The sequence below is a fragment of the Mytilus trossulus genome, chromosome 2 (assembly GCF_036588685.1).
Source record: "Mytilus trossulus isolate FHL-02 chromosome 2, PNRI_Mtr1.1.1.hap1, whole genome shotgun sequence".
NCBI lineage: Eukaryota > Metazoa > Mollusca > Bivalvia > Mytilida > Mytilidae > Mytilus > Mytilus trossulus.
In genome coordinates, this window is record NC_086374.1 from 12,978,772 (window position 1) to 13,000,393 (window position 21,622).

Here is a 21,622-nt window from a genome sequence, read left to right on the forward strand (position 1 = left end):
CATCTGCTGGTATTATTTCTTACAACGGTCTATTGATTGTTAAATTACCCAACTCAGTGGTAATAATCTCTAAAAACAAATGGTACTGTTATGAACGAAAGAAATGTTCAATTTGAATGTTTTATCTTGCCATGTAATTGGTTTATTCCGTCCACATATATAAATAAAGAGATGTGTATAATTGCCTATGAGACAACTATTCAACACATGTCATTACTTTTCAGACATCAAATGTATGCATACAATAACAGACGGTAGACAAAAAGGTAATAGTTCTGATGTTTTAATCGTACTTTACAATATTTATGACAATATCTCAATAAAAGAAGAAAAAAAACATTGTTCGTTTTACTATACAAATATACAATTTTTACATAATCAATAGAGAGAAATGTTTATCACAGACGAGAATCACTTCGAGCTACGATCTCTCTCAATAATGGAACAGCATTACCAGTTGGTGGTGGAATCGCCGACGGTCTCCGCTGTAAGAACATTTAGACAAAGTATAAATCATATTTTTATTACTGAAGAAGTTGCATATTTAAACATATTCTCCTTGAGAGAAATAAAAACATCTAGTGTTACAATGTAAATGTGTGTATATATCTGATGTATCTAAAGGTCATCATTTTACCATTTTATTCATTTTTTTAATTTATTTATATTTGTCATAAAACTTCTACATCACATTTTACCTTTGTCTACCAAACAAATGATGAGACTAATGTTACTATGTGAATTATTGTATCTAAGATCTTACTATTAAGAAAAAAAACAGGAGAAAGATTCCAAGGCGACTTTCAAAACTTATAAGTCGAATAGAACCTGACAACAAACAAGAAAATACTATAGTGTACATCATGTCCTTTTAAGATAGTTGTCTCATTTGCATGAATAACCATATATCGACCATTGTATAGTCTAATGTAGATATGGTTTGTTTTTAAATAGTTTAGCTGAATAACCTTCAAGAAACAAGTTATTACGGAAAAGTTAATTTATATCATCATGTTTTGTTAACTGTAATTAACTACATGTTCAATATATCATACACTTTTTGTTAGTGTCTTTATTACATATATCATACACTTTTTGTTAGTGTCTTTATTACATATATCATACACTTTTTGTTAGTGTCTTTATTACATATATCATACACTTTTTGTTAGTGTCTTTATTACATATATCATACACTTTTTGTTAGTGTCTTTATTACATATATCATACACTTTTTGTTAGTGTCTTTATTACATATATCATACACTTTTTGTTAGTGTCTTTATTACATATATCATACACTTTTTGTTAGTGTCTTTATTACATATATTGTATGTATTGACTGTAATTAACTACATGTTCAATATATCATACACTTTTTGTTAGTGTCTTTTTTACATATATTGTATGTATTGACTGTAATCAACTACATGTTCAATATATCATACACTTTTTGTTAGTGTCTTTTTTACATATATTGTATGTATTGAAGTATTTTCTTAAAATCTAGACATCTTGAAGTTACGAATTGATAATTCTTACATGAATTCAATATCTACGTTACTTGTATGTTTTAAAAACGGATAATATGTAATTAATTTGATTTATTGAGGTAGTAGATATTTCATTTGCATTTATTGGACATATCTGGTTTTCAGCAAGTCAACATAGCGTCTGTCTACTGTTGATTTTACTACATATCGTAAGCAAAAGATAAAAAAGATAGATAAAAAACTGCAAAGGAATGGGGTTTGATTTAACATATTTATCAAGAGATTACTGATGATTGATGTAAAAATGGGTCTCTAAATCACAAACTGAACAGTGAAGTCCTTTAGAACTTTGTTCAGTTTGTGGTTTAGTAATGATCTATCGACAAAATGCGTTCAAACCTATAATCAAAACTGAATTTTATTTGTTTCTTCTTTCTTGAATCGTCGAGTTTGTGTCGCAAGACCGACTTCTTGTCGTAGTTTTGTTTATATGTTCAAGTATTTGCAAAACCATGAGCTGTGATAATATGTAAACCTTAGCCATTTTGATACAAATATGTTCTGTCTTTTTTTTTTCAAAGTAAATGTATTTTCTTGTTAACAAAAAAAACCTAACGGCCCGACCTTTTACATCAAAATAAACCTCTAAAACTGAGGCTATGTTGAAAGGACAACACATCTTATCATAAATACGAAGTAGAGGTCAAGAGAAACTTGACGGGCAAAAAATTTAGCAGCGTTTATCCATTATCTGTTTTCGTGTGTTCATGAATTGTTATATCAAAACTGTATGATGTTTCAATTTGAATTGTGAAATTTACATAAATAATAAAAAAAAAAACCACATGTTTCATGAATATCTACGATATATTGATAGACATAACTATGCTAACAAACACATTACTTGTAAAACTAATATCTATATCTACAATGTTCATGCAAAAATATACTCGAACTGAGCTTCCATGCGCATTCTGTTTGCTATGTCACAAATACGTATAGCAGTATTATATAAATAACTACACAGAACAAACACTGGGTACAAGTGCTTTATTTTGATTGAGATTTAAGTGCAAGGGGAACATGGACATTTTCTGAAGCATTTTGCTACATATATGTAATTGCTTGCTACCTATCAACCATCGTGTTTACAAGTTGCATGGATACAATTGTTTCTGTTAGCAGAACCAAACTTATGAAATTTTTCAAAGAGACACTCAACCGATAAGATATACATGTTATATTATCTGAAACGTTGCAAAATGGAAAATACAATGGTTGATTATGATTATTTTAGCAATGATAGTTTGACATCTAAACATGTACTGATTACATCTTTCTAATATTGACGTCTAAACAGTCACTATTGGTACCTGGTTAACATTGGGAACTTCTGTTATAGATGTAAATATGGAAAACGATCGGCTACCACGCCTAAAACTTGTTGAATGGACCATTCTATTTTGGAGAAATTGTCCCCAGTGTTTGCGTAGAGTCATTTGTACCTAAAGTTACAACAAACTTGTAAAAATTTAATAGACTAAATCATAGCAATATTGGTATTGGTTTCCTAATATTCCATTTTATGATCACTTTGCCTCAAAATGTCTATAATTTGCTACACTTAATAGAGGTATAAAAAAACCGGACATCCTTTAATCTTTTTCGATGATTGTAAAAAAGGCAAAACAAAACCGTTCTACATTCAATCAACCAGATAAAGCTTATTAAAAACGAAATATTTCAAATGAGTCAAATATGGATTGGGCAATAATATTTTTTGGGGTAGACATCTTGGTGTTTTGGATAGATTTAACGTTAAATGAACATTCATTTATAGAAAATAAAAGAATAATTATTCATGAAATACATGAGGGCTTACATTTTGACTGGTTTTATAACAATGGTCGAAACATTTCATCGAGAACACCGTTCTCATTAGAAAATGAAGCCGCCGTTCAATTTAAAGATAAAGCTCCTGTGAGAATTATACCGAGGTATGGCACGTAAAATGGAATATTAATCACAAACCAATAACAGCTTGATTTCTAAACCTAAACTGTCATATTTAACATAACCAAAATCAATCTATATCTATTTAATTTATACATGATAAATAAATATATATATTTCCAAATAATGTAACGCGGGTAAGAGTTAAAAGCAGATTTTACACAGAACAATAACTCTCTTGTTTTTGTTATTAAAGATATATAAGAAGGCGAGTTCAATTTACTGTAAATTTCAGCTGACTATTTCAGGTTGATTAAACATCCCGAATTTAGGTACATGTTAAGCGTTACTATTTGGAAATAAATATTTGTGTATTAACTCCGACCTATGTGGGTTATACCTGCGATTGTTTCTTCGGTGGTGGGTACATGTAAATTCTGATTGAAGTATGAGATGCATCCCACCTTGTAGGACGTTTAAAGCATAAATGACGCCTTATTGTATCTTGAACCTAGAATTATAGACTCATATTGTAAGAACGATAACTCTGACTAATCAAGTATACAGTAAATATTGATCAATTGGGAAATACTATCAAGATATTTATTTTGAATGTATTGAAAAGTAATCGCTCAACATAGATATTGAAAGTTATTACAAAGACACTGATTGAGTGCTAGTTAAAAAGAAAATAAAAGGAATCATTATCGTTATCTTGAATATTTTGTTTTTTTCTATTCCTGACTGCAGAAAGCAAAAACATTTTGTTTCATAGGAAATGATCAAGATAAATATCGTCACAATTGAGGCTAATAGTTCATGTTTATTGGTGGGTTTTAAGCGAAATGTAATAGTGTGTAACAATCAAATTTAGCCGCAAGAGAAAGGTATTTGTCTTAATAATTGCCACCCGTCAGTCAAGATATATTTTACTCTGATGTTGCAATTTTATGTTTTCAACAATTTGCAAGTCTTTGATCTTAAGAAAATAAAAAAGTGATATGTTCTATAAATTTAGCGGTTATATCTAATTTAAAATTTACAAGATAAAAATTGCAAGGCGGGAATTGCATGTTAAGCATGATATGTTCACCCTGTCGACACACTCAGTCTCATTATTTTGGATTTTATATGATTCCTTCCTTCCTTCGTTATTCAGTGTTTTACATTGATTTGTATGATTCAATTGACTTTTGAGATTTTAACAGTAGAAAAAAAGTACAAAGTTGAAGAGCATTGCGGATCCAACATTCCAAAAGTTGTGCCAAATACAGCTTAAGTAATCTAAAAAAGAGGGGATGTTGTAATTATGTTTTTGCTTGCTAATAGCATTATGAAAACGTAAAACCAACCAATTTATATGTAAAAACAGCAACCAGCGAAAACTCTGCATTAATAGGCTTATGGATTGTGACCCGGATTTTTTGTGTTCTGTCGATTTATGAGTTTTGAACATAGGTATACTACTGTTGCCTTAATTTATGACTTAAAATAGGCATGTAAAATATATTCCTTCGACTACTAGTTGGTTGATATTGTAAACTCTGGAGTTCATAGCTTGAGAAGTAGCAGTATGTACGAAGTATTGTAGGCAATTTTGAAAATTCCATTTAAAGTATCAAAACCGAATGATTACTGTGTGAATACCGTAAAGTCGATTAAACGCATGTACCTCAATTTATAAAGATTATAGTTTGTTAATAGAATCTTGTCTAATATTAATACCAGATTAACTATCTTATTTACATTGGACAATAGTAGCTACTTACCTCTCCATTCAGGAAACAGTAAAGTAATGAAATAAAGAAGCCTTGGAATGAAACAAGGAAATATGTAGTAAATGACCAGATACCAAACGCAGTGACTCCAGACGGTGGATCTGTCATTACAACAAAGTTTGTTATGCCTAATAACGGTAGAAGGATGATTGCTGCTTTAACTGCTTTCCTGTTAAAATAAAAGTGACTTCATTAAAAAAATATAACATTGAATTGAAGAGTTGAAGCATCACAGTAGAACCTTTATATCAAATGTGAAAGCAATAAGTGTTGCCCACAACAATTCGATAAGGGTCCCATAAATGCTATACATGTTTTTGGAGATATAAGTTAATACATTTCTTATACCTATATGAGGAATGTTTTTTTTTTTAAATGAATGTAAAAAAATACTTTAAATAAAACCTAAATGTATATATAGTCACGTTTGATCATCCCATTGTTGCGGCGAGGTTCGTTTTGCTCAGTCTTAAGATTTCTTTGTATTGGTATTAACAGGTTTTCTTCGAGTGGTGATTTTAAATTGTCCTTCTAATATCTTCTGCCTTTTTTATTTGTTAATTCCTTTTTTAGGCTTTGAAAACACAACACTTAAGTACAATTTCATGCTGTTGATTTTTACAAACTAAAATGTAAACCAAGCTATTTTTTCTCTTATATTTTGTATCAAGTGAGCTTACCAACTATATCTGAGATTCATTTTTCAATTCTAAATGACATTAATTCACTAGAATGCAATATAAGGAACTGTTTTTGCTTACCGTACTTTGGTGACATGTGGTTCATTTGTTTGACTCTTTTGCAACTTTGTAATTAAAACTCTGATAATGTTCAACAAAAACATTAAATTTACCTAAAAATAAAGGTTTTATTTAAATTTAGAAAAATTAAAACACAATTCCATATATTTTTAAAATGTCTGCCAACTAATTATTGTCCTAACTAAAATAAATACACTTATAATGCGTTTTCTGTTTTCTTTACTTTTGCACGAGTTCAACAATGGAAAGTAATACAATCAATGACATGATATTACTCTAAGTTTGTTATTATAAATCATTAACTTTTATCAAAAATACAATGATAGTACATATAAGCATATGTCTGTTATGTATATTTTTGTTTTGCTCTATTGGTGTATATATAACAGACATATTTATATCGCAAGTAAAAACTTTAACACAAATGCATGGCCCAAATTGTATATTTTGAAGTTAGTTGGTCTAAAGTCAAATTCAAAGTATTGACTATTTTAACTTATTTTCAATAACTTTGAACTTGACTTTAGACCAAATGACTTCAAAAGATAATATAGATTTCTTATTCAGGTATGTAAATTTTAATATAGAATGACAATGCGGAATGTGACAAAGAAGAAGACAACAACCCGACCAAGGACAGAAAACAGCCGAAGACAACCATTGGGTTTTTAAAACAGAGAGAAACTTCTGCTACCGAAAATACCGCACCCAGACCATATATGCAATTAAGGTTGCAATGTGGTTTTGGTCCAGCGTTCAGGAGCGTTATGCACAAATAAGAGTCCATTAATTAGTAATTGGATATACAAGGACCTCGAAATTAATAGAGATTTTCGCCTCTTTTTAAATTAACAATATATAAAAATAAGCTTGCGATCCAATATAGAGAAATTTATTTAGCATTCGAAAACAACTGTTTGTGTTCCTGCACACATTTAAGTCAATGTTTTGTAACTATAAACTTTTTACAATTCTTAAGTTGGTCTTCTCCCTCTATCTAATCCATTAATCATATTAATTTTTTTTTAAAGAATAGAAAACCATATATAATGATATTTTGACATGTCACATACTATAAGCGGATATTATAATATATTATTATCATAAGAACACCACATTTGTACGAATAAAGCATACGTTTTTTCCATTTTCAAAACATATACATTTTCCACTTCTTTGTAAACAGCGGTATACTACTGATGTCTTAATTTGCACATCGATGCATAGTAATTGAATTACCAACAGTTACTGCACACTCCTTGTTTGTACAAATTTTACCCATGATCTTGACCGTAATCTCACATCAATAGGTAACTATTTGCAATTGTATGCGTCTTTATATTTTCAAATATGGTAGAATTGGATACAAAGCAACTGAGTTATCATTCGTTGAACGAAACTTCCTGGTAAAAGAACTGGCAGACTTATCAACAGACTAGACGAACACTGTATAACCCCTCCCCTTTCCCTAATTGACTGTAGAATGGGGGATTATGAAATACGTATTGCAATTAATATAAAACTTTTTGAAATAAAGCTGTTACTTGCAAAAACCAATAAAAATGACAATATTGTTTTATAGTAGTCCCAGAATGTATAGTAGTGCTTAATTGTCTTTCCAGTATTAATAAATTCGACTTAAGTCTACCAAATCAAACACTTTTACGGTTTGTAAAATCATTACAATGCACTTCCAATTATTTATTTTGAGATGGCATTGATAAATCTTAGAGATTTGATTTATGTTACCAGTTTATATGTTTTATCATATAGGGTTTGTCATTCAAGGATAAATGGTTAGCTTAGTTTGATCACACATTCAGTTATGTTTCTCATGTATACAGCCGTTATATCATGATACAATTTGACACCATTATTAAACAATACCACTATTACTGCACCAATTACGCATGTCAACAAAAATATTTTCTTCAGTATAGCGCACGGATAAAATATTTGGATATCACAACCCCAAAATAAGTGCGATTCTTAATTTAAAATGACTTTCTAAGTTTTAAAATTGAAAGGTTATCAAACGATACTTGTTTTGATGGTTGTACCAAAGTATTTATATAGCATAAGTTAACAATATGTCACTGATGAGTCTTTTGTAGACAAAACGCGCGTCTGGCGTAACTATAAAATTTAATGACGAGTTTATTTGTGTCACTGACAATGAGACAATCATCCAATATTGTCTAAAGAAGCGGAATGAAAGAACTCTAGGAAAGCGTATAGTCTTCAACAATGATCAACACCATAACTGTACAGTCTACTATAAAAAGTCCCAACATGAAAATAGCGTATCATAGTGAAACATACATGCAATGGGAATTATTTTAATGTACTTCTTCTTCTTACACTATTTTCTTTAATGTAAATTTTCTTTCGCAAGATTTTTACAAGAGCGCAATTTCAAATAGTAGTTTACCCTTATAAATAGGAAAAGATGATACATCTATGCAGTATCAGAAATGAATTCTGTAATTCTAATGTTGTATTGACTAATCACCATTATAACAAATTATCAACGATTTCGTCGCTAATATTTTTTTATACAGATAATGTTATTACATGAGGAACCTTATGCAATAGAACAAACACGTTGTTATCTTATCATTATGGTGTCAAATGGTTGATTCATGTCTTAAATCTGATATATCCATCAGTTAAATAACCAAAACGGGAAGTAACCATTGTCGAATGCCATTTCTTGATTGCATAACATTTTAAAGTCATGGTTGTGCTCCTCACATAAATATAATCAATGCGGTGTAAAAGAGAATTGTTTAAATGCCCCTGCAGTTCAACGACTCTAAGATATTGTGTTGATAAGTTAGTTGTGAACTATGAACAATTAATCTGTATTGTAAGACTTTTAGTCTTGACAAAGAGAGGCGCAAGATATCAATGGGACATTTTAATCTCATTACCAGTGAATAAACTGACAATGTCATAACAAAATCGAAAACGTTTAAAAGACAAACAATAGTATACAAAACAGAACTTAGAAACCCAAAGAAAAAAAAATAACATACTGTGCCCCTCCCGTTTTTTTCCTTGGAAAGATGGTACAAAACTTTACTATTCGATAAAGTACCAGACATACAATCACATAAGTGATACAGGTGTCGTACCACCAAATCATGGTACGTCACATCCGGTTCCTACGAAAGTAGGTCTAAAAAATATTCCCTTGAATTTGACCGTTGTAGGTAATTAATCCTACATTTTATTGCAGTAAAACTATTTCTGTGTCATAAACACATGTCTTGGGTATTTCAAAACACCATTATTTTTTATTTGTGATTTCTATAGAAAATTTTGTAATCTTGAGGTTACATGGTGACTAAACCTTGTACACAGATAGAATAAGGGGAGACATTTGATTGGTTAACTTCCAATGACGGTTATTTTCTTATATGCAATAAAATGTTATGTGCAACTTTGTCTATAGAACTGGACAGGACAAAACTTTACTCATGCCAAGTATTTATTTATTTGAAACAAAGATAAATTCTGCACATTTTTTTGAAAAGTGCAAATTTAACAAAGACTAATAGGGGAAAATCAATGGTGGTATTACACCTACACTGATTATGTTCCCATTTATTTTATTCCAAGTTGATCAGTGCGAAATATTTTGCTTAAAAAAACTCCTTTACAAAATACGTGCTGATGATTTGCTTCAGAAACAATAGCCATAATAATCATACGTAAAAGATATCTTGCATGCATATTTTAAAAATATCCTATTAATCATTTTGAAATTTCGGGAAAAGGAGATGAAACAAACAAATTTTTAGCCGAAAGTTAAGCAAAGACGGTTATCATGTATTCAAAAAAACTAGAAATAACAGAAATTAATTTTACGGTAATTATTTGACAAAAAAGGAACATATCAAGGGTTGATGCTAAACTCAATGTTATCAGGTTTAAATTTCAATGCAACAACACAAATTAAATCTATGGTTTGAAGACAGATGGTTCAAAATATTGAAGATAATGCATGTGTATCTGTCTGTAAACATATGCTGTTGATAAAAGAGTACTGGTGCTAACGTTTGATATTAAATACGAATTAAAGCAAATCATTACTTTAAGCTTAACAGACTTACAGCGATGACTGCAACTCTCGGAGTTTCTATGATCCAATAAAATGGCGTGAACGTGTATGAAAACCAGCATCTACAAAAATAAAAATTTTCATAACAATGTAAAATAAACAATTCTTAAACAGTCAATTAACAAACAATACACACACATGTTTCATTTATGAAATTATAGGACTTACGACATCAAGTTGTTTCATCAATCAAGACTGTCAATTTTGAAGTAAAACAAAAGGAAAACATACGATGGGGCATTCAAAATAAACACTGTTGACGAACACAGAACAGAAAGATTGATCAACATATTTCAGACCACAAACGAAGTGAAAACATGTACACCTATCGGTTTCTGTTGTAAAATATACACTTATATTGTGTACACTTTTATGAGCATATACCTAGATGTTTATAACCAGATTTGTCTTCAATTATCATTTTTAAACATTTAAAATAGCGTGTAGAAGATATAAAATCCATTTACGTACAAACTACCTAAACAACATCTCTTGCTGACGATATCTGTTGACTTAAATTGACACTACATAATGTTTTGTTTTACTACACCGAGAATAACTTGACCGGTATGATAGGACTGTGTATTGCTTTCCATTTGTTGACATTTGAACTGATTGGGGATTCGCATGGTTGTCGGGTGATGCATACATAGCTTAGTTATATGTCTTGTCAACACCGCCGTCTTGCTCCTTACGAAGTTTGTGCGACTCTCTCAATATTTGTTTCTTACCATCACTTCTCGTAATCAATTCTCAATCAGTTTATTATATATGGACAACGGAAACTACTGTTTAATTTAAACAGGGCTTAATATTCACTTATATTCATATTATTCCGAATTCATATGTATAGTAAAAATAAATCAAAGATACAATAAGAAGTACACTTTCACACAAAATGTACATTGTCACTTCAAAAAACTTACTTTACTTGGTGTTTATGCACCATTGTAATGACCCATGCAACTGTCACAGGAATAGGGGAACCTGTAATTAAATACAATACTATTATAACTCATTCATATTATTTATTAGTACGTGTATCGTTGCACTTATCTTTAGCCTTCTATATTTGTATAATGTTTATATAATAATGTAACGATAATTCACACACGAAAGTTAAATCATTGTTAAAAAAGATGTTATACATAATGCATAAGGTTGATCAGATTTGTGATGATTGCTGTGCATATTGTATTCACCACCAAAATGAAACTTTTTTTACATACGGGAAATGCCGGTACAAATTACGGAATATGACAGTAATAGTCTTTCCAAAATTTTTTTCATTGTTTCAACTTTTGCGATTAAGGATGTTTTTTTTTAGTTTAAACAGGTGTCGAACAGATCACTCTGCTATGACCATTACTAAAATTATTTCTCTTTTGCACAGATAACTGTGTATTCATTTGGCGACAAATTTGTCGACAAATAAAATCTACATAACCCTGATATGCAGCGTTTAAACAATTACGGAAATGGTCAAGTTCCCAAAGATGCAGCAAAGTTTTGCAATTTAAAACAGAAATACTTTATAGGAACAGAACAGACGGAAACTTTCGATTAGCCTGTCACAAATCTGTTTGTAATCAGTTATGTCGCCACAAGCCTAATAAGTTCTGAAAAGATGTCAACCTTTGTTATAACTATTAATCAATATGTAATGAATGTTTTTCAGACAGTTTCCATTTGGTGTCTACTAGTCTGTGTACATTTGTAGCACTTGACCTTTCATGAAGAATTATACTTGAATAGCAGAGAAAGGGATATTTCCCAAAATGCCATATTAATGTGTTTGTGTTAATATATGTCACATATAAATTGTATATTACTTCACTTGACCACTTTTCACTCTTAAATAGGAAATGGTAGAAATGGTTGATTTACGCATTTCGTTTGAAGTATATTCAGATGTAAAGAGGCATAACGCAAATGAGATATATAATAAAAAAGACGTCAATTATCCTGTTACTATGATAAATAATTACTTTACAACACCAATATATATAATATATCTATGGGTGTTGAAAATGTGCGTTTTCCCTTTTTTAATGTTTTTTTTCTGTACTGAAATGTATCGTGAATACAACATCATGTATTCTAATGTCAGTGCTTTTTTTTGTTACAGTTTATTATTAATATACCAGTCTTACCCCAGCCAAGAAGATAAAATATAAGGTAGTTAGGTTTTCCAGAAAATACGGATACTGCTATCATATTGTGTAAAAATAATCCTTCTATCAGCATCCACATGAATTGCACTGTCTTTGTATATTCTAATAATGCATATAAAGCTTCGCAGAATACAGGCTGAAGTAAAATGTATAAAACATAATATTATTTTTATAGGTCGAATGTGGATTCACAATATGTACAATATATCTTCATTGTATAAAAAATAAGACTTATTTCTACAAGATTTAGAATGAGGAAGAGAAAAGATAGCCTAGTCGAGTTTTTCCTCTGTATCGTAGAGCTACAAATGAATTATGTATTTTCATGCAATGTTTATCTTTAGAATTGATCAATATACATCACTGTGACATCACTGACTCGTTACTTTATATCAATTAAAAATAATTCGTTTAAATTTTTCTGTATTGTGATTCCGTTGTTTGTGCTGACATTTCAATAAATCGTGTCCTCCTACTAACATGAATGCCACATGTGAAGAAGGATATGTTTATCCATCCGATGCACATGCGATTTACCCCACACCCCCAAAATTTTGGGAGGGTTCGTATTGCTTAGTTTTATTGTCTATGTCATGGTTTGTATAGTATTGTTTGTCTGCTTGTTTTTGTCTTTGTAAACCATCGCGTTGTCAGTTTATTTCTAATTTATGAATGTGAATGTCCCTTTGGTATCTTTCGCCCTTTTTTGTACTGTTTGTGTCTTTATTGTTAAAAAAAACCTCTAAGAAGCATAATAACCAACATTAGAACACATGACGACAGGAATTCATTTCAGCATGCTATCTGCTGTTGTTTAATCATGTCTTTTATAATTTTTAATAATTTTTCTGTACTGACTATGATAAATAGGGGAGATCTGAAGATTCAAGTGACATATTGATATGGCTGCTCAAACCATGGAAATTAGTCAATTGTTGCATTCCTCTTTTACTTTTTTTTGCTGTTTTAATCTCTTATTGATTTGTTAGAGTTTTAACTAAAAATTGATGAAGACTATATGTCGCCTTTTGTAATTTTGTCGTTGGATTGTTGCCTCGTTGATACACACTCCACATCGTTTAATTCATATATATATATACATATATATCTTCACCTGTAAACATTCGTATAGATTACTCATAATGTTGGAAGTACAATTGTCAATTCAAAATCTTAGTCTCAGAATTGTAATTGTAGCTATTAACCAGATTTCTTAACAAAGCAGCTATTAATTCGGTATTGTTATTTGATTGTCTTTAAGCCAAATTAATGGGAATACATGAATAAATCTTTAATTTGAGCACGAAATAGATGTTATATCGTATATATTACTGAAGTAGAAAGGTTGAGGTGTTACGAAGAATAATGCATGTATAATTGATGAAGATAATGCAGCTTTTAGGGAGAATGTCAAAGTAAGGCCTTAAACTTCAATAATGCAAATAAGTTAGAGCAGGCACTACGTTAACAATCATTTTACAAAGAATCCAAGTCATTTAAAGTAGGTTCGGTAAGGACCGATTTTGGCCTCAAATTTCAGGTTCATCTGACGAAATATTTTGACCTCTATTTAAACACGTGTCTTTTTCATTTGAATCAATAAGTTTTTGTGAAAGATTTGAACTGATTTAGTCATTAAAAACGATTTGATTCAAGTTGTTTTTTGTCAGAGATAAAAGTGGCCGCATCCGTGTTCATCCTCAACCTTTATATCTGTTATGTATTATCATAAAATACAACTTACATTTCAATATTAAGGATGAACACGAACGCGGCCACTTTTATTTCCACACGAAAACCGTCTAAAATTTAACTAAAATGCTAGAATTGTGAAGATTTCAGTAATTTAGGACGACTTAATGGTGGTAGTACCCGATATAGGAACATTGTATTGTAAAAACATCTCATTTTATGTAGCAGAAGCATTCTACTGTCCAATAAATAACTGAAAGTTTACGTTTTAACAATTTTTTTAAACTGCTATATTTTGGGGCCAAAAAAGGGGTCTTATTGGACCTACTCCTTTATGAAATCAATCGATTATGCATTTTTCTTGATCAAGTTATAAAAGAGGTATTACATGTACACATAAATCAATGTATGTTGTGTACACAAAATCATGTTTTAACTACCAATCTTATCTCTGAACAAACACTTATAATTCTTTCATTTCTAGTTGCACATAAACCTCAAGTAAATGCCCTTCTATACAGTTAATACAACACCCAACTTTTACCTAAAACAGTTAAGATATGACTAATAGGTTTCATCGGATCGTGACTAAGGTATCACCTGCAAAAGCTTTCTAAGGTTCTAAATTTTATTATTTTTATAAACGATTAGACAGGTTCCATCTAAAAAAAAAGCGTGTTAGTCAATCATAAAGGAATTGTTTGATTTTGTATTTTTATTTTAAGATATAGTTATTGCAACCTTATTTGTTGCTCAAATGGGTAGAATTTAACTCATGCCTTACAACTTAAGTATACGCGAATATTTTTAAAGTGATGATTACGTGTAATTATTAATATGTTTTTAGAAAGCACACTCTCTTATGGATAAAATGAAGTGATGACTTTAGTGTTATAATCATCCCTGAAGCAAAAGACGTCATTTACTTTGAACATAAAGGGCTAGTTTGTTCGATGTATATATAAGTGATTGGTATTGTGCATGGTTTTCATACTAATTTACCATATTTACTCTTAATGCTCTCAACGCGTCGGATATAGGGAACATTAACCGACTACAGGATTTGCTACACTAGAAATATCCTGTGCATTAGGAATTCATGATGTTTTATTATTACATACGCATTTAAAAAAAGATAGGCAACCCTTTCTTGTGGTTAACTGTTTAATTATGTCAAAGACATCTGTATTATATCTCAATGGTGAGAATTAACAGTACCATTTGAGAAAATTCATTTCATCGAATACGTACGGTATCAAATATAGTCTGACTGTTAGAACCTGCCGCTCCGCCAACTTCCCCTCCCTTTAACCGGGCAGCATACTGGTCCAAGTACAAAACAAGTCGAATTATAGTTTGAGCAATTATTGAAACGAATAAGTTTCGATGAATTCGTGTTCGATGACATCTTAAACTCCTGAAGAAAAAAAAAAACATTCAGATAAAAATAAATATATACAATGTTTTGATGTGAATTTGCAAACAAAAATACACACGACAGATTTTTGATAGCGTGTAATCAGTTTTGAAACCATTTCGGATACCAAAAATAGAAGGGATGTTTTATATGGTTAATTAGTTTTCAAACTTTATGTTATCGTAACAAAGAATTTATCAACATTATGAACATAGCACAGTTTTCTCGATAAATAGTAAAAAAGATGTCGGGCCAATTAATTTGTTTTTCTAAAAAGATGCTTCACATGTCATATAAATTTTATGTAAATTCATAGAGGTCTGAGTTTTTTTACTTTAAAGTAAAAGTTGTGCGAATACTGGTGGTAACAAATTTATAATATATTCTAATATGACGTCCTTATTACGCTTTGTAAATAAAGCCGTGTTATAATGAGCACAAAATATGTTTGACACATGCGCAGGAAATTACTGTTTATATTAACGTTATTTCCATCGTTAATCTTTACAATATATACATTTAAGCAGCTAACATAAACTTTTATTATATTTTTTTATGAAACAACATATATTTACAATGCTTGTAGTTTTTAAACTTATCAAATATGAAACGCAATGCACAGACTTCTCGAGGAGGAAACAGGAACAGCCAAACATTTTTACGGTAATTTCGTACGCTTCTATCTATAAAAATACTGTATTTTTCCTATTAGACATTTGCGGAAACCCTCATACACCTACGATTAGGATTACAATTACAAATTTAAATCTTGGGCCTTCTCAAACAGTAAAAATTAACCGTCGACCCAAAGCAATGTAACGATAGTGACGTTTTTCTGTAGTTGAACAACGATTTTTCTGTAATATATTTGCAGCAATACGTTTACATTCATTATTGTATACGGTGTTATCCAGGTTGAAAATGCTGTAATTGTAGATACGAAGTATGATTGAATGAACTAACACTGTTTAAAAAAAAAATACTCAGAGACACACAAAATATCGCAAATGTCGTTGTAGTAGCTAGATTGGGACAATTGCCGGGAAAAAAATCAGCAATTATTATACTGTGTGATAGGAAAGGTGTAATAAACCATGACGCATGTTTATACTATGACATACGTTTTCTCTTTTGTTTTGTTTTAAGGAGAATGAGGAAATATAGCGGACGGGTTTTTTTGCGCTATTTATTCTTCATGAAATATCACTTGCTGTTTGGTAAAATTTTGAAATCATTTCCTGAATAGTATAAACACGTTTTTGTCTAAGTTTTTGGTTTAAATAGAAAAAAAATTACAATTATTCGAGAAAAAAAGAACTTCTCAATGTCAGAAATATATTTTAGACTGTTCGCAAGACTCAGTTGAAATGTAAGAATAGGTGTACTGAAATAGTTAAATCTTTGCTATCTATGTTTTCAACAGCAACAAATAAAACAGACAAACGAGTTCCAATAATTATAAGAGATCTTGGACGTGTTTTTTTCGCGGTGTCGAAAATTATCCCCCATAAACAGGGGTGGAACCGGTATGCTCAAAACATGAGCTTCAACCCCTGTTCCGAGACAGGTTCTATTTTCATCGAATTGTATTATACAGTGCACTGACAACGAAGGGATCTATCCAGCCATTTTCAAAAGGGTATTCCACTTCAAGATAAAGAGGGGGTAGGACCGTATGTCCCTATTCGAAAGCAATTATCGGCAAGAAAAGGGGTGTTCCTTTCACCGGAACAGCCCGTGACCTCTCTCTGCGACGTTGTCCATTTCAACACAAAGTAAATAAACAAATCGATTTCATAGATTGTTAGGGAAAACAAATGCAAAAGTGTAGAAGGTGAAAAGAAAGTGTTAAAAAAAATCACAATCAATTTAAGTCGGCAAGGCAACAGTTGCGGATACAAAGTTGTAATCATAACAAAAAAGGCATTCACATATTAAAAATAGTTTGTAAAGTATCCTCTGAACAATATTTTTGCTTGTTTTCGTACAGTATTTACTTAACCATTGTATAACAAGTTTCGCAGGGAAAATCCATTGCTCATGCTGATAATATCTAATATATCAGTACAGCGAATTTCCTTATGCTTGTAGAGTAAAACTTTGGTTGGCTTGCTTGTTGTGTTTTTATAATTGTTCATTCAAGCTTTGTTATTAAGATTGAAAACTCCGAACAATATATATGACATAGCTAAACCTGTGTATATCATATTTAAATTCAATTGGACAAATTCCCAATATAATTGTACTATATACAAACAAAGTAAGCAAATCAAACAAAGTCTTTATCTGCATGCATTAGGAAATTAGCTGTAATCTTTCTACACCTTAGGTCCTTATAAATCCCTGACTTCAAATATTCGGCTTTGTGCGGTATTGGTGTTTAATATAAATAAAACCGCTTTGAACACATGAGGTTAACGTGTTGCTTACATTTTTCTATTTATAGAAGACACAATTTGCTATTTTGTATCTGTATTGTTGGTTGGATTTTGTATTTTGAGATGACCCCTTGTTTTTGCCATCTGTAATCGTAAGTCTAAAGTGTAATCCTAGGTATAGACCGAGTTTTTGCAAATGTCTAATAGAATCGAAATAATCCTTCATGTCATGCTCTATGCTCATTTTAACATGGGTAGGCATTAAATTTGACCACATTTTATACCTCGCTTACGCTCCGTGTAAAATATCGACAAATATAATGCCTACCCATGTTAAAATGAGCATAGAGCATGACATGAAGGAATTATTTCTTAAGTTATCTCACCTAAAATACGTGAATATGAACACTGATATGAGTGACACAACCAAAGATATAGAAAGTCCAACTATTTCCATTGTCCTTGTTCCTGCTGCAATATGTTTCATACTCTGAAAAATATATATAACAATTTTTTAAAGCTTAGTGTATTTGAATGTATCTTTGGGTATCATTTCCGACTTAATGTTGAAACACAAACGTTAATAAACAACGTATACATTTCGAACGATACTTTCAATATATCTACACCTACATTTCGAATGATGTCTACCTTATTATATTTGATGTTTTACTTAATTATGTTGTAAAAGGAAATGGGTTTATCTACCATTTATCCTCGCTATAAACATCAAAAGCTACGTAAATAAAGGCAACAGTAGTATACCGCTGATCGGAATTCATAAATTGATAGAGAAAAAATAAATCCAAGTTATAAACTGAAACTGAGGGAAACGCATCAAATATAAGAAAACTACGACACAACATTTAAATGTAACACGCACAGAAACGAACTATAATATAACAATGACCATTTCCATGACTTGGTACAGGGCATTTTCAGATAAAAATGGCGGTTTGAACCTGATATTGTGGTACTTAAGTTACCTTATCTTCAAAGATTGTTTTTTGCATTCATGCTATATTTAGTTCATATATAACTTAAAATGAAATAGCATTAAATAATTGGTTGATATGACGAAACCTAATACACAATAACTTCATTTGTCGAATGGTGTTATAAAAATGTACTTCTATGTAATGTCTACGTGTACTGGCTTGCATGAAGCTTTGCCATTTTTGGATCAGATATTTATTTTTAAATGACAAATATACAATACAAATACATACCTGTCTTTCTGCAGCTGTTTTGCCTGCCATAAATTTCAGGTATACTTCATAGGCCTCTGGTGTATAACACACTGTATAATTAGTGTAACCCTTTGGCAAACTGTAATCTCCAGGGTTTTTATTTTCCCATCGACCTCCCGGGCCACATTTCCGGAATGCCTCTTCTATAAAAAAATAAATCAAGATATGACCTTTTAAATATGCTTCAACTAAAATACAATTGTTTGAGGAGCTGTTATACGCCGATGTGTTTTTTTAGCTTTGTAGGTCATATGTAGGAATTTTGTGTATTGAATAAAGTAAATATTTCCCAGTTGCGTTTTCTATCACAATTTCCTTGATAAATAGGTGTTGTTAAACTCATAAACCAAATGTTCGAAGTGGTCAAGTGGGTATCATTCCTTTATACAGGAGTAGGTCCGGTAAAGGCGGATTTTGGACTCAAATTTCAGGTTCATCTAACGATAGATTTTGGACTCTTTTTAAACACTAAAGTGTCTATTTCAATTGATTCGATTAGTATATGTGAAAGATTTAAACTGATTCAGTCATTAAAAACGCTCTGATTTAAGCTAAAATATGAAAAATTTATCAAATATGCCATAAAACGTCACTTTACAGATGATTTTTGTCAAAAATGAAAGTGGCCGCATCCGTGTTCATCCTTAACCTTTATATATGTTATGTATTATCATCATATACAAATTACATTTCAATATTATGGATGAACACGAATGCGGCCACTTTCATTTAATACGGAAACCGTCTAAAATTTAACTAAAATGCTGAAATTGTGAAGATTTTAGTAATTTAGCACGACTTAATGATGCTAGTACAATGTACCCGATCTATGGGCGTTAAATTGTCAAAAACAGCCCATATTTATGTAGCAGAAGCATTCTACTTTCCAATAAATAGTTGAAAGATTATATTTTCACATTTTTGTAAAACTGCTATATTTTGGGGCAAAAAAGGGGTCTTACTGAACCTACTCCTTTTACGTCCGCCAATAAAAGTGGTTTGACTGTTATATTTGCCTTTCACTTTTCATTGAATAGGACATAAGAGATCGCATCCCCTATAAAACCAAGAGTTCCAAATGGTGAGGTTGAAGTCATCCCTTCGTAAATTTCACGAACGCCATCACGAGTTGGTTGACCGTTATGGAATAACCGTTTCACAAATGATATCGGATATGTTTCTCACCTCGTAACTACAATTCGCTCCCCTTCAGGAATGTGACGTACCTAATTTGACTCGATTTGTTATCACATAAGCAACACGACGGGTGCCACATGTGGAGCAGGATCTGCTTATCCTTCTAGAGCACCTTATGTCACCCTTAGTTTTGGTGGAGTTCGTGTTGTTTATGATTTAGTGTTCTAAGATATGTCATGTGTACTATTGTTAGTCTGTTTGTCTTTTTTCATTTTTATCCATGGCGTTGTCAGTTTATTACCGACTCTCCCTCTGATATCTTTCGTCCCTCTTCTATACCTCTAGCCAATGTTTCAAAAAAAAAAACCCACACAAGTTAGTAAGAACAGTCAAACTAAGTTTAAAAGCAGTCCTAGTCCGATGTCAGAATAGAAAACACAAGAACCTTAACAAAGTTGTTTTTTTACACAATAACACTAAGGAATGTATCCAAACCACATCTTCAGTTATATACATTTTTCAAATTTTTCATACATAGCAGATTATTTTTTTCTCTTTGGTAGGCTTCGCATCACTCATAGTGGTTATCAGTGTTTAATGTTTATGGACGTCATATTTAGAAAAATGAGGCATTATTATTGATGTAACTATTATTAAATGCCCACTTTCAGACAGATCAACTTGATTAATTGTATAAATCTCTTTTAAGCTATATAACAAACTCTAACTATCACTTTCCAGAACGAATTTGAGGTGGGTTGGACAACTATGAACTATACTTAGCTTATTAATAGTTGGCGTAGGATATACATTGCAACTTACATTGTGAATTGTTGGACATCGTTACCTTGTAAATGACATCTGTTTATCTAAAAGCATTTCTTTTTATTTACATGAAAGGAATTTCGTTGCCACATTGAAAATAAAAAAAAACAACATCTAAATGTCAAATATAATATAAGATGATAGAAAAATGTTAAAATAATGTGTGAAATTCAAAGTCAACCTTATTTTCAGATACATTGAAAACAAACTTAAATAAATACATCAGGAGTATACCGGTGTTGTTACAAATCGATTGAGAGAATAAAAATCCGGATTACAATCCAAAACCGAGGGAAACAAAGGACCAACAGGATTACTGTTGTGCAACAAAAAACAAACGCAAACAAAAATAGAAACGATTTTTTTTATAACAACTGCAATCAACCCTTAAACAATACGTTGACAAATCAAACAAAATCAACCCACAAAAATGGAACAAAAATGAAAACACGAAATGTTTGAATCAGTGCTTAATCCTTCTCACTTTTATACGTCCTGCTTTGGTCCTATGAAATTTAATAGTTGATGGACGTTTAATCTTTAAAATACATGATGAAAGTTATTTCAGTCATAACTATGGTGTACAATTAAATCAGTTTCATTCGCCTCGTGTTTCAGCAGTGAGGTAAGTCTTGTCA

At 31.0% G+C, this 21,622-nt stretch overlaps 1 protein-coding gene across 2 annotated transcripts in view; it reads right to left on the minus strand.

Annotated features, from left to right (window-relative positions):
* Nucleotides 1-267: 267 nt before the first annotated feature.
* LOC134704915 (PDF receptor-like) overlaps nucleotides 268-21,622 on the minus strand; it is a 96,437-nt gene continuing 75,082 nt past the window's right edge. The window contains exons 5-14 of one of the 2 annotated variants that reach the window (XM_063563697.1): nucleotides 19,002-19,165; nucleotides 18,159-18,262; nucleotides 15,229-15,394; nucleotides 12,265-12,421; nucleotides 11,038-11,098; nucleotides 10,104-10,173; nucleotides 5,986-6,077; nucleotides 5,216-5,393; nucleotides 2,867-2,998; nucleotides 268-485 (exon numbers count right to left, since the gene is read on the minus strand). In XM_063563697.1, the coding sequence (XP_063419767.1) occupies nucleotides 399-485; nucleotides 2,867-2,998; nucleotides 5,216-5,393; nucleotides 5,986-6,077; nucleotides 10,104-10,173; nucleotides 11,038-11,098; nucleotides 12,265-12,421; nucleotides 15,229-15,394; nucleotides 18,159-18,262; nucleotides 19,002-19,165 (1,211 nt within the window). In that variant the 3' untranslated portion in view covers nucleotides 268-398. Of the gene's footprint in view, nucleotides 486-2,866; nucleotides 2,999-3,846; nucleotides 3,958-5,215; nucleotides 5,394-5,985; nucleotides 6,078-10,103; nucleotides 10,174-11,037; nucleotides 11,099-12,264; nucleotides 12,422-15,228; nucleotides 15,395-18,158; nucleotides 18,263-19,001; nucleotides 19,166-21,622 lie in introns of both variants that reach the window. The other variant, XM_063563698.1, reaches the window with a different exon arrangement.